We start from the raw sequence: 12384 nt of genomic DNA on the forward strand, positions 1-12384 counted from the left end.
GAAGTCACAGGTAAGCAACGAGTGCATGTCCTTTCCGAACTGCAGAGGATGGATGTCTTCCTGAACCTTAGCAGCAAACAGGTGAAACATATCGCGGAAACCCACTTTGATATGACCAATGATGCTTTCCATTGTGGAGTGTGGCAACTTGTGCACTTCTGTCATGCGGAAGAAAAGTAAGCACAGGTGCTTCTTCATTTGCGCCTTGAAGTCGAGAGCTGCACTACCAACTGGAAAAGCACTACTGGAAACGACCTCTTGTTCGCCATCGGTATCGTCCATGAGAAGGCTAGAGCTCAGCAGTTCACTTTCACTCAAAACATCGCCTTCCGCCATGTCAACACTCGCCGAAGCGTCCGGCCGCAACTCACTTGCCGAAGCATCCGACCGCAGCACAACAGGACTGTTTTCTTGAGTGACAGCGGCATCGCCAGATGTGTCGAGGTCCATATAACTTCGGTGCTGACGATAGAGGTGCCTCCGGTAAGACTCAAACTGCCGGTACGTATTCGCGCAGCCTTCCACACCGCACATCACAGAAAAATTGTTATCGTACCGGTGGTCCCTGATGTGCCATACCACTTTGCAAAACCTCTTTGATGAAAAGGGACAACGCGGACACCTATGAATCATCTTGAAGCATGTACTTGCGGATGGCCTACGTCGCCGTCACACTAAGAGGCCAGCCATTTGAGTCTCGGACCACTCGCAAACGCTCGTCTCGCGAGAGCTTGCAAGAGGCGGCTTTGTTTTCACACAAGAACAGTGCTGCCAACCTCGAAAGCCACTTCACCCCCAAATTTTCACTCAAACTTTCCTAGATTTCCCTAGATCCGAAAAAAATATTCAGGCATGGAAAAAAGGTGCGTAGTTGAATTGTGAACTCCTTTATTTCGCAGAGACCCTCTTACCACACTTTGGTAGCAAATTTGAATACAATAACACATTGATTTCCCATGCAAACTCGCGTACCACGTGATCAAGGGGTAAAGCAAACATGTTAATATCACAGCCTAATAAATCCTGGCCTAAGCCCTGAAATGAACGAAAATCTCGCAGTGAACACTTACGCTCACCGGCTGCAGTCAAAGAGCGAGGGAAAATCCAGTTTGTGCCCAAATGTTGGTGTGAACAAAGAAACGCTAAAACATAGGACACGTCATTCGGGTGGCATACCGACTGAGTTTCACTCCTGCATATACATTTCTTTTTTCATGAGGTCAATTAAGCGTTCTTTCACTGCAAAGTCATAACAGTTGGCCCCTCCTAGAACCCGCTTGGCGTGAAGCGTAGCTGCCAGGGTTTGCGTCACCAAGCTGTTTCTGGTCTTTGTTTTCATCAGGTTGATCTGAGAGAAAACTCTCTCCACTGTTGCACTGGAGTGCAACAAGAGAGGGAACATTGGGCTCCCGTCTCCTTGCCTGGCGTCTCTCACTCGTTTCCAAAAGCGTTGAACGCTCGCATCTGCAGGCAGGTCTATTTCTCTATTGCGGAGCAGTCTCCATTCTGCGTCAATTTTGTTCATTTCTCTTTCTGGCACCAGAGAAGGGAATGATGTGGCAAGTGGGGCTATTGAAGAAATCCGCTTTTCGATGACAACTTGCGGGTCGATTGCATTCAGTATGTTCATCTGGACGTTGTCCAATGGGATTCTGGTTAATATCTGGCTTGCCGCTTCAATATAAAATTCCAAACATCTGAGGCGGAAGTTATGAGTAATGGTTCGGTCTATGCCGTGAGGTTCCGACAGTGCCGACATCACTTTTCCGCCGAGGTATATCTCCTCAAGAGGTATGAAGTTCTTTTGTACGGTACACGCTCCAACGGTACATCCCGCAAACAGATCGGCTTTATGTCACGCTGAGTCGAGGGCATCTCCTTTGTGACCGAGACCGCTACCCCCACACGCTCTAAGGGTGTCTGGGAGTGCACGCAAAAGTGCGCGAAGTGGTGACACACGCCTGCGAGACTTCATATGAAGTCGCCTAAGCTGTTGTGAAAGAGCAACGACTCTTTCTGCTTGCATCCGGGTCGAGTTGGTCCTCAAAAAGACTAACCACTTCACCTTCAACTGGCGAGTCACGGGGACTGGTTCTAAGGAGACTCGTCACGAATTTTTCTACGGAATTTCACCGGAACCCAGCCAAGAGAGTCCAACCTAGACCAGCCCTTCCAACAAGCAGCTCACCCTTAGTTTGAAGTGCTGAAACAATTCGTTTGTAATTTCCTCTCTCTGCTCGATTGAATTTTTTAACTGTTCTAATTGTGTTCTCATTTGATGTTACTGCTTGTATCGTTGTCCTAATTGCCCTCTTTGTATGTTTAATTATGTTTTACTAGATCTGTTCTTTTGAACCTCTTTCCATGGCTTTGTTCTTGTATTTTCCTATGTACGAAGCCCTCCTTATGTAATACCCTGTGAAGGGGCGGGGCCTTAAGGGAAAAATAAATGATGATGATGATGACATGGTGACGAAGAATGTGCGGTGCAGATTGACTGGAGTAGCAAAGTCAATCTGCTCCTCTGAAGCGGAGAAAAAAGCAGAATCCACCGTTCTCGCTGGCCTACAGAAGAATGGCTACACACGTGGCTTTATTCAGCGCGTTGGTCGCCAGTCAAGCTCAGAGGACAGGGGGACCAGCTAACAATGAGACAACGAAACGCGCGCGTTGTGCTTCTGTATGTGAGGGGAACCAGCGAGGCACTCGCACGCATTCCGAGAAAACATGGAATCTACATAGGCTCACGAACCTGTTTCGACAACAAGCCGCTTCTTGCCACGACCGAAAAACCGCGTCCCAGAGAAAAACAACCAGGTGTCGTTTACAAAATCTTATGCTCAAAGTGCCCGGCACCATATATTGGCGAAGCAAAAAGCCTCCAACAAAGAATAAGGCAACACAAAAATGACATCCGGCAAATGAATTCAGAATCTAACTCCCTCGCCGAACACTGCGAGCGCGCCGACCACAGGATAGCCTTCGAGGAGGTGAGCGTCTTGGCCGTGGAGCCAAACCGGTTCAAGAGGCGACTGCGGAGTCATGGCACATCCGGCTCACAAAGGTGTCGATGAATAGCACTCCAGCAACACTCTCCTCCGCGTACGTTAGTGCATGGACTGCGCCACGCGCTAACAAACTGAGAACGAAGGCAGCAACCCGCTGCTTCTGGCACACTTTAGTCACCCCTGAAGAAGAGACCGCGTTGGTCCAGAAACCTTGGCTAAAGTTAAAAATATTGGTTGGCGTCAGTTTCCTCTAAACACACCCAACTACCTTCAGCAGTGATTTCGAGGAATCGTGCTTCTTGGACAGCGTGCTTCTGGTACTGCTAAAGCTAGACTGTTCCAGGAACCGACCAGGAAATTCGAAGCAAAGGAAGCGTCCCAACTTTTGCCTGGGCAGATGCGCCATCGACTCTGTTCAAGGGCGGTGGCCAGACTTGTTTATTAACGGGTAAAGAAGGCGGGAACCGGAGGCAAACCCTATTTCAGGGCGCCCCTCCGCCTTGCCCATCGAGTCTCTACCAGCGCTTCCCTCATCATCTCTGTACAGTCCGTGCATTTCCTTCACCATGTAAATAGAATGTCTTGTCCCCCCAAAGTCTCCCTGAGTCCCGTCATCCTCGTACCTCCTCCCGGCCCGACCACGCCATCTCGATCCCAACAACGCTTTCCCCTCGTGCACATGGCGCATAGCCAGATTCTCAAAATCAAGGTGGTGAAGAAACAGTGAATAAGGAACCGATTCACATCGAAAAATAAAAAAAGACCCATGCGGAAGGTAAAATTTCCCTAGATTACAACAATAATCCCTTTTCCCTTAAACAAAGTTTAAATTCCCTAGATCTAGGGGAAAATCTCTAGGGTTGGCAGCACTGCACAAGAATTACATGGGGTCGGAGTGCGCGGCGCCGGCGCGACCCGCCGTCCACCGCGCCGCGCGCGCCGACAGATCGCGGCTGGTGTCGAGAATAAGAGCGCGCCCGCAGCCTGCGTGCGATGGTAAAAAGGCTTCGCTGTGTGCTTTGACTCGTTTTTGCTGTTGAGTACCACTGTTTACCTCAGCCGTCATTTCGAACTGCCTACTGTCCTTTATCCTGCGATACGCAATGTCATCGGCGCCCATTGAATGCCTTGTGACCTGGGAAGGCAGAAAACAGGTTCTCTTCGTCGGTGGAGACCGCAAGAAGTCAGATGTAATCAATGCTGCCATGCTAGCAGATTCATGGGCTTCGTTGCAGTGCGACCGAATAGAGGTGCGTGCATTTTATTTTCATACGATATATTGCTGCTAACAAGGCAGCAATGTGGGCTAGTTGGTTGTACATTTGATTGGGATAACGCGCTACACACAGAAGCGGACACGTTTCAGTTGTCTTTTTTCTTGTGTAGCGCGTTATTCCCATCAAATATTGCTGCTATTTTAATCGCTCGGTGCTTTCGGGGCTCTTCCTCGCGCGCACGCGGTCGCGGCCGTAGTTGGTTATGCGCGCAAGGGCAACATAATATCGTGGCTGGTTCACATGCAGGCGACTGAGCGGCGCGTCGCAGCGAAAATTTACAACTTGTTGGAACCTCGCCGCTCTTCGCCTCGACGACTCGCAACAGATTTTTCCGCCGCGGCGGCAGGATTTGCTAGCATTTTCGCTCGCATGTGAAACAGGCTTTAGGCTGTGTCGAAAATTTGCTTTCTAACCTTGAGACACAGGCGCCAAATGTATTTGGGTCATTCCACGCCAAACGTCCCAGATGTTGCGCTCGACCATCTCCTATTTGTTCGGAAAAATCCATAAAAACTAATTCCAGTGTGCGCAAGCAAAGCTTACATTATTTTTGTCAAAAAAATTTATTGAGCGCAGTTTCAACATTCGAAAAGGTGAGAAGCCAGGCCCTGCTCAATAATTATTAAAAATCCTGTTTTTTAGAAACCACTGCAGTAATTTTTAAATGACATTTGCACAGATTCTGGCTTTCAATAAGATTCGGAACATACAGTTTTGTATGGCATAAATGCTCCGAATCTGATAAAAAGCCGGAATCTGCAAATGTCGCTTAAAAATTTCTGGAGTGACTACTAAAAATTTGGACTGTTTGTTAACTATTGAGCAGTGTCTGGTTTCTTATCTTTCTGCGCTCACCTACAAATAAATTTTTTTGGCAAAAATAATTTCGTCTTCTATTATGCACATTCGGATTAGTTTCCATGAATTCTTTTGAACAAATCAGATATTGTAGAGCACAGCATCTGAGACGTTTTGCCTAGAATTACCCAATTATTAGAGCATGTATCTTAGTTGTGAGCAAAAGATGAGCCTGCAACAACGATGTCTGTCATGCTGTTAACTGCAGTATATATGATGCTCATCTGGGGTCAGGCATTGTTCAACCTTCAGAATTTGGGCATCTGCAGCCTTTCACTCGTTAGTGTTACTTCTGGAAAGGTTCTGTTAACATGGGTTTTGCCTGTGTTACAAAAGTTAATTCATTTTATGCCCAGGACAGTCTTCCAAACAGATAATAAACTAAAAGGTTTCAGCGTGCCCGCAGTGAAATAATTTGTGTAATTAGTTGTCTTCACTTTCATGTGTTTGTGGCTTCTGATTCACAAGGTAATTTTTGTTGTAGGTCTACAACTCACGTTTCGACACATATGTCGATGTTCCAGAGGGGCACACATTTTCTGATGGAGATAAAATAAACCTCGTTGGCAGTAGCAGCAGTGATGAACAAAACTTGCCACTCGAAACTGGGTGAGTAGGCCAGCTTTAAATGCTAGAACTATTACGTGGTACATTGTAGTAATGCACTTATGTTGCACCAAATTCTGTCCCCTGTCTTCTTTTTTTTTAGTACTGATGATGGACCATTGGTGTTGGCTCCCAGTTGTAGTGAGCCAGACAAGCGCCTGTTCACTGTTCAGCAACCGCTGTATGAACTGCCTCCTATTCCACTGGATATCAAGGCAGACATTGAGGGTACAACATTAGGAGAAGTGTCGAGTCGTACGAAAAACCGTATAGTGTCTTGGATCACGGCACATTTGCTGACAATTGACTGGTAAGTATTGCCTAGTATTGTTGCGTGCGCGATTTCTGATGCTATGCCTGCAATGTGCTCACAGGTACCCTGGAAAATTCTACGAGCCTGCAGCCAAGGCTCTTGTTCTGAAGTATCCTGTCCTCAGGGATACGATTGGGACAGGTTATGTAAGTACATGAATCGCCATGCTTGCTTGCTAGTCACTCTAAATGAGGAATTGGTAATATTGGCACACAAAAACACTTTGGAAAATGATGCCTACTATAAATTTATAAAGTGAACCATCTTCTCAAACAAAAAAAAATTAGTAAATGCTTTGTGGTTCGTAGATTACAATTTTTTTTCTGAAAAGCAGAGAAAAAAATTCACTTGCGATAAAATGACCGGCGGAGCACAATGCATGCAATGCACAGGTTTGTGTTCATTTCTTTGTCATGTCAGCATTTGTTTTTTCTGCTTTTGCTACATATTTTTCATGCATTTCATGGATTACCTAGCAAGATATATTTCCCTTGCTGCTTTCTTTCTTGTCAGGTGGCTCATTTTCTTGAGGTAACCTTATCTTGGATGGTTTTGTTCTCGTGTGCAACGTCACTGCGGTGCATGCTCATGGACAAATTGGCATACCAGAGTGTTCTGTGTAACTGTATTGTGAGGTGTCAGGTTGCTGCACTTATTCATGAACAAAATTTTCTTGGCCATTGATGGGAAATGCACTATCATAGTTAAAGGGGCTCTGAAACACCTCCCGAGGACAGCACACAAACTCACCCAACCACTGCATTGTGTTTTTATTAGCAATAAAACCTGACCAAAATAATTCACTTCTACATGCAGCAGAGAATCCACAATCACGCACGAAAGCTGGTAAGCCCTTTCCAGCGAATTTTCCATGCCCGCACCGTACTCTGTCACTTGCACCTGCGTATAGCAGTTGGGAGATGGTTATTGGTTAGATTCTTTCAGACGTTGGGCAGCTATGGCCACGGCCAATAAGCCGCGTTGCTCTGGGTAAGGAATCGGAGGAGCGCCTACCTTCCAGCGTGCAAAAAGGGCTGAGAGGAGAGGGAAAAGCGCGAAGATGCTGAAATTAAAATTTTGACTACAGGTAACTCAGCTTTCGTGAAATGCATTAAAAAAATTCTTGCTGGACATTATTCGTGGTGTGGGGTGCTTTAACATTCCAGGCATATCTCAACTTTATTAGAGCCCCTTTCAGAGCCTCTTAAAAGTGCGGAAGTAAACTTTCTTGTGCCCGTACAGGCGTGCTTGAGGGCCCCTCATGCACAAGCATCAATCAAGAGCACTGCGTATTGTTCACAAACATCCTTGAGTCAGGCATTAAGTACAGTGCTAATAATGCACTGGGCAGCAGGTGCGTTCGGATTGCTCATGCATATCTGCTTTGGCTAGAACAAGGCAGTGCTGCTTTTAACTTTTCCTACAGTAAGCACAAGTGGCCACTGCACAGGCATATGTGGAACCTATGCCCTCTTGCATCCCTTTCTCCAAGGCAAATCTGTATTTGTGACTGATGGCTGCTAGGTGGCCACTTCGGTCAGTTTGAATTTATAATGCAGTGGCACTGTTTTACAGGATTCATGGAGGGTTGCATTTAAGTACAAAATGGGCAATATCCGAAAATCCATGGACAATGATCCTAACGTTGAAGAGGCGAGGAAGAAGTTTGGAAGGGAGGGGAACTTCCAAGACAAAAGTGGTCTGAAGAAGCAATGCCGCGTGGTAAGTGAAACTACAGCTAAAAATTAGTATTTAAAACACTCTGAAAAGTAAAGTATTCTGTTGCGCTGAGTTTGCGAAGGGGAGTTGCATGTTAAAATTTACTGTGATCATTGCACACAAGTGGGCAAGAAAATTATAATAATTGGGCTTTGTAATGAAGTAACAATATTGGCCCCCGTAAAGATCTTTTATAACAAGAAAAAATTTCTACCATCTTATTTTACTAACGAAACAAAAAAACATAGCCATGAAAGTAATTGGAGGGCTTCAAATCAGTGCAGACCACTAGTTGGGCATGCATCTCTAAATGAAATGAGTAAAGAAAATATAACGAGCAGACCTGACTTAGACTTAAAGTACAATAACGTCAAAGCTGTAAAGTAGCTGCATTTGATGCAAGTTGGTGTTTCATGCTTAATTTGAAACCTTGCACAGAAGATAGCAAAAAATAAGAGCCAAACAATGACTGTTATTACAACTACTGAGGTTATACACTCGTGGCCATGTGAACCATGTCATGGAGTACCTTTGCTAGGCTTGAAACACCACCACAATCCTGGCAATGTGTACCTAGGTGGTCACTTGACGTGCTAGTAGGTGTTTCGCCTGTTCCACATATATTTTGCCACCGGTTTGTGGGGCCTGGTATGCCACCTTCCTTACATAGCCTGTATAGGAGGGATTCATTAGCAGTGCAACTGTCCCATTGGCTGTGCTGAGTCTGTTTTAGCAAAAATGTACAAGAAATAGAGTTAACAGAACCATTCAGTTTTTAAATGAGCTTTGTGGATTAGAGGTATGCTGGAACATCAGATAAAAAAAACGCATTCTTCCATCATAGTTAATTGCATTTTTGATCAGTTTTGGGCATGCGCATATTGAATTTTTTGTCAAGATTCACCACGTTGCAGCTGTATATAATGCACTACCTTAAGTGGGAAACCGCTTCACTGGCCACCTAGCACCCAGCAAATCGAACAGAGCGTGAATGCTGTTGCGAGCTTGCAACACTTACAAGCAGCCTGAGTGCACAGAATGCAAGGTGAACAATTCAGTGCTCGTGTTCGCATCTAGCCAAGTACAGGACTCTTCATATTCTTGCCTATGCCCGCCATGCTGCTTTCCTCTTATTTTGATGGTGATCGCACTTCAAGAGAGCGATACAGCATTCCTTAAGAAAGCTTGTACTGACATCACCCATGGCAGCTGGTCTTTCTTAGTAGTGGCACCAAGGGTGCTTTGCTTTTGCACAATATTGTGGGTTATAAAGTATTTTTGTGTGTGTGGTAAAAATAACACTTTCTATAAGGTAACGCTAGCTTATCTGTATAGCTTAACTTAGTATTCCCCGTTAGCGTTCTTTGAAGGAGGACCCTTCATTTATATAAGGGCCCCATCAGCCTTTGCACTGGAGTCTATTTAAGAAGTACTTGCTGTTGGGCTAGCTTGTTCATACTATATTTAAATGGCACAAAGGAACAAAGACAGGAAAACAAGGGGACGCTCTTCCTGTTCCATTGTCTTCCTGTGTGTGTTCCTTTGCACCATTCAAATGTAGCAAATAGTTTCTCAAAATTAGTTCCATCGAGCCCAGTGGTTGTTCAGTGATCTGTAGGTAATCACGTTTTTGGCACAAATCATACTGCAGCAATGTAACTGCTGATATTCAACAGTCATCGATCTATTTCTGGATTTCTTGAAGGGACCTGCATATGCATGGTTCTGTACTTTGCACACATCAAGCAAAACAAGACAGAAACAAAAACACAAGGTCTTGCAGCACCTTTCAAAAACTCTGGGCGGTTCCCCAAAGCTATCAAGGTCGGAAACTGTGGACTAGGCAGTTAATTACAATAGCTACAAAGGCATGCATTGGAGGTACTCTAGGGAATTAGGCTTTGACTAAAGAAAGAGCACTTCATAAAGCTTAATACAAAAGCTGCAGAGTGCTGAAAAGACAGACTGATATCCAGTTGTCAAGTTTTGCCGAGGTCATAGATCATAATCAGGATTTTAGAAGAGCAGGTCTGTGTTACCTAAATTATGCTGTGTTACCTAAATTATATTGTGCTCAACCGTATTAATGTTCTCAATATTTTCGTTGCAAGCCAAGAGACACCTTGGAAACTACAGTAGAAGAAGTTGATGGAGTCGTAGCTGCTCATGTAGACTTCATGGCAAAGGAAATGAAGCGGTGCAATCCAGATATACAAAAATTGAAAGTTTCCATGCAGACAACTCTCCCCTCAAGGAGAAAATGGATAAAAATAAACAGTCCATCAACGGAGGAATTGCTGGACAAGTATCCAGCCCTGACACTTCGGGAAATGGTAAGCTTCAAAAAAGTTGAGCATCAGGCTCGTTTACTGAAAAGGTTTTCAACAAGCAGTAATACTCATTCCATCCTTCAGGTTTCAGAGACATGAAAAATACAACCAGCTGCTGTAAGAGGCTAAATAAATTGAGAAAGCATTAGATTCAGTTGAAACATAAGCAGTGCTTGCACTAACCAGGATGTGGAGATAAATTGTAGAAGGTTGCATTTTTGAAAACAAAACAAAATGAGCAGGGAGGAGAAGTGTACAGTGCACTGTACACAGGTGTCTTGCATATCAGGGGAGGCGAAACAAGAGGCATGTGTACTGCGTGTTGTCTGTGCATGTTAACGAATCCCAGTTGGTTGAAATTATCCAGAGCCTTCCACTATGGCGCGCCCCTTATACCCGAGTTGCTTCTGGACATTAAACTCTCATAAACCAGTCACCATATTTAGCAGTTCTGCTGAATGGTGGAGCAGTGGAAATGCACTGTCATATGAACTTTAATGGTCATCTTGCTACGACACTTCCCCCACGCCTGTTTTCACACACTTAAAGAGCACGTATCGTACACACTGGGGGCAGAAGCAAAAAATCACAGGCACTGCATGGTTATTTCACTGAAATTTGTCACACAAAGCAATCGGTGTTTATAGAGTTTTTCATTACATAAAAGCATGTTGATGGAGACACTGCGTTACAATTTTCATTGATTCTCCCTGCCATTAATTCTGACACATAATTATGATGGGCATTTCCTCCAATCTCGTGAAATCTAAATTAACGAGGTGTTACTGTGTTTGGTTATGGCGTGTCCACTGTTGGCAAAGGACAATGGTCACACAGTCAGTGGGAGACTCCTTTATTCTGCAGTGGGCATAGTTTGATGATTATAACGCTGTGTTAGTGTTGTGATGGTGATGTATTATTACAGTGACTAAATATCCCAGTGTTGAATTTTGTAGCACCGGGGTTTTATTTGATTAGGTTCTCTCTCTGCTTGCTTTGAATTGTCAATTCGTTGAGACTGTACTGTTATCTTGTGGCTACGTTTTCATTCATAATTTTCAGATTCACCAGGAGTTCATGGAAATCTGCAAGGTTGACTTCGAACGAAAGTTACTTGGCTTCATAAATGGTCATGGACAAAGATTGTTCAGCATCCTTAAAACATCACGCACAGCACAAAAAATTTTCAGCGAGGTACAAAAGGCAATTGCTGACAGTGAAGGTGACGCAAAGAAATGTACGTTTTGAGAAATTGTTTATTCATTCTAATTTCATGCATTTTATTTTCTTGTTTCTGTAATTGTCCGCTTCTACGAATTTCATTTTCCTTGCGCACAGATTGCTTTGCTGTTGGCGTACTTCAACTCCTACCACACTTAGTGAAAGAGGAGGCATTCTACCTAAGAGGACCGGTAAGATATTACTTGATTTCCTGTTTGGTTTTTGGCTTGCTTGAAAGTGCCTTGTTTTCTATAAATTCCATTTGATTACAGGACAGCTACCCTTGCATTGTCATGAATGACAAGCCGCATACTGCAACAAATGTGTGTGCAACATTTGAAAACATGAAAGTGGAAGCAATAGATGTGATAAGTGGATTCGCCACAGTCATGGAAATATATTGGGTCATGAACATCGAATACTCCAAAAAAAACAAGAACACCTTTGCTGTTTTAGAGCATTTCTGTGGCCTAAAATCAAAGCCCCTGAAGCCAGACACGCTGCGGGCGATTGCTTTGCTGGAAAAAGCCAATTAAGCCATTCCAGCAAGAAATAAACATTGCATCGTTTCAAGACAATTTGTTTGTCTGGTTCTTTTTGGAGCAGCCATATAAGCCCACTGCTTCATATTGCTTGTAACTTTTGTTAGCCAACATTCAGGCTGGTGGTTGCCTCATCAACAACAAAGCAGAGCTGCTTGCAAAAGGTGGTTGCGATCACTACTATCCAGGGTATAGTAAGTATTCCTAAAATTAGTTCCCGATACTACCTCCAGAGGTAGTAAATGCCAGTATAGGTAGTTGCCGTTACTACATTAAAGGTAGCTCTACTTACTACCTCCAGAGGTAGTAAATGCCACTATGGGTAGTTGCCGTTACTACATTAAAGGTAGCTCTACTTACTACCCCAAGGGTAGTACCTGTTACTTAAGGTAGTACCTGTTACTACCTCCAGAGGTAGTAAATGCCACTATAGGTAGTTGCGGTTACTACATTAAAGGTAGCTATACTTGCTACCCCAAGGGTAGTAACTGTTACATAGGGTAGTTCCTG

The 12384-nt window shown here is 44.3% G+C and overlaps 1 protein-coding gene across 1 annotated transcript; it reads left to right on the forward strand.

Annotated features, from left to right (window-relative positions):
• The first annotated feature begins 3912 nt into the window (after positions 1–3912).
• Positions 3913–11868, forward strand: LOC144120308 (sterile alpha motif domain-containing protein 3-like). Its single transcript, XM_077652694.1, has 9 exons — positions 3913–4258; positions 5628–5752; positions 5853–6059; positions 6124–6208; positions 7638–7784; positions 9893–10114; positions 11174–11348; positions 11450–11523; positions 11605–11868. Exons 1-9 carry the CDS (start codon positions 4112–4114, stop codon positions 11866–11868), a joined length of 1446 nt encoding a protein of 481 aa, XP_077508820.1. The 5' UTR covers positions 3913–4111.
• The last annotated feature ends 516 nt before the right edge of the window (positions 11869–12384 follow it).

The sequence above is a fragment of the Amblyomma americanum genome, chromosome 2 (genome assembly GCF_052857255.1).
Source record: "Amblyomma americanum isolate KBUSLIRL-KWMA chromosome 2, ASM5285725v1, whole genome shotgun sequence".
Taxonomy (NCBI): domain Eukaryota; kingdom Metazoa; phylum Arthropoda; class Arachnida; order Ixodida; family Ixodidae; genus Amblyomma; species Amblyomma americanum.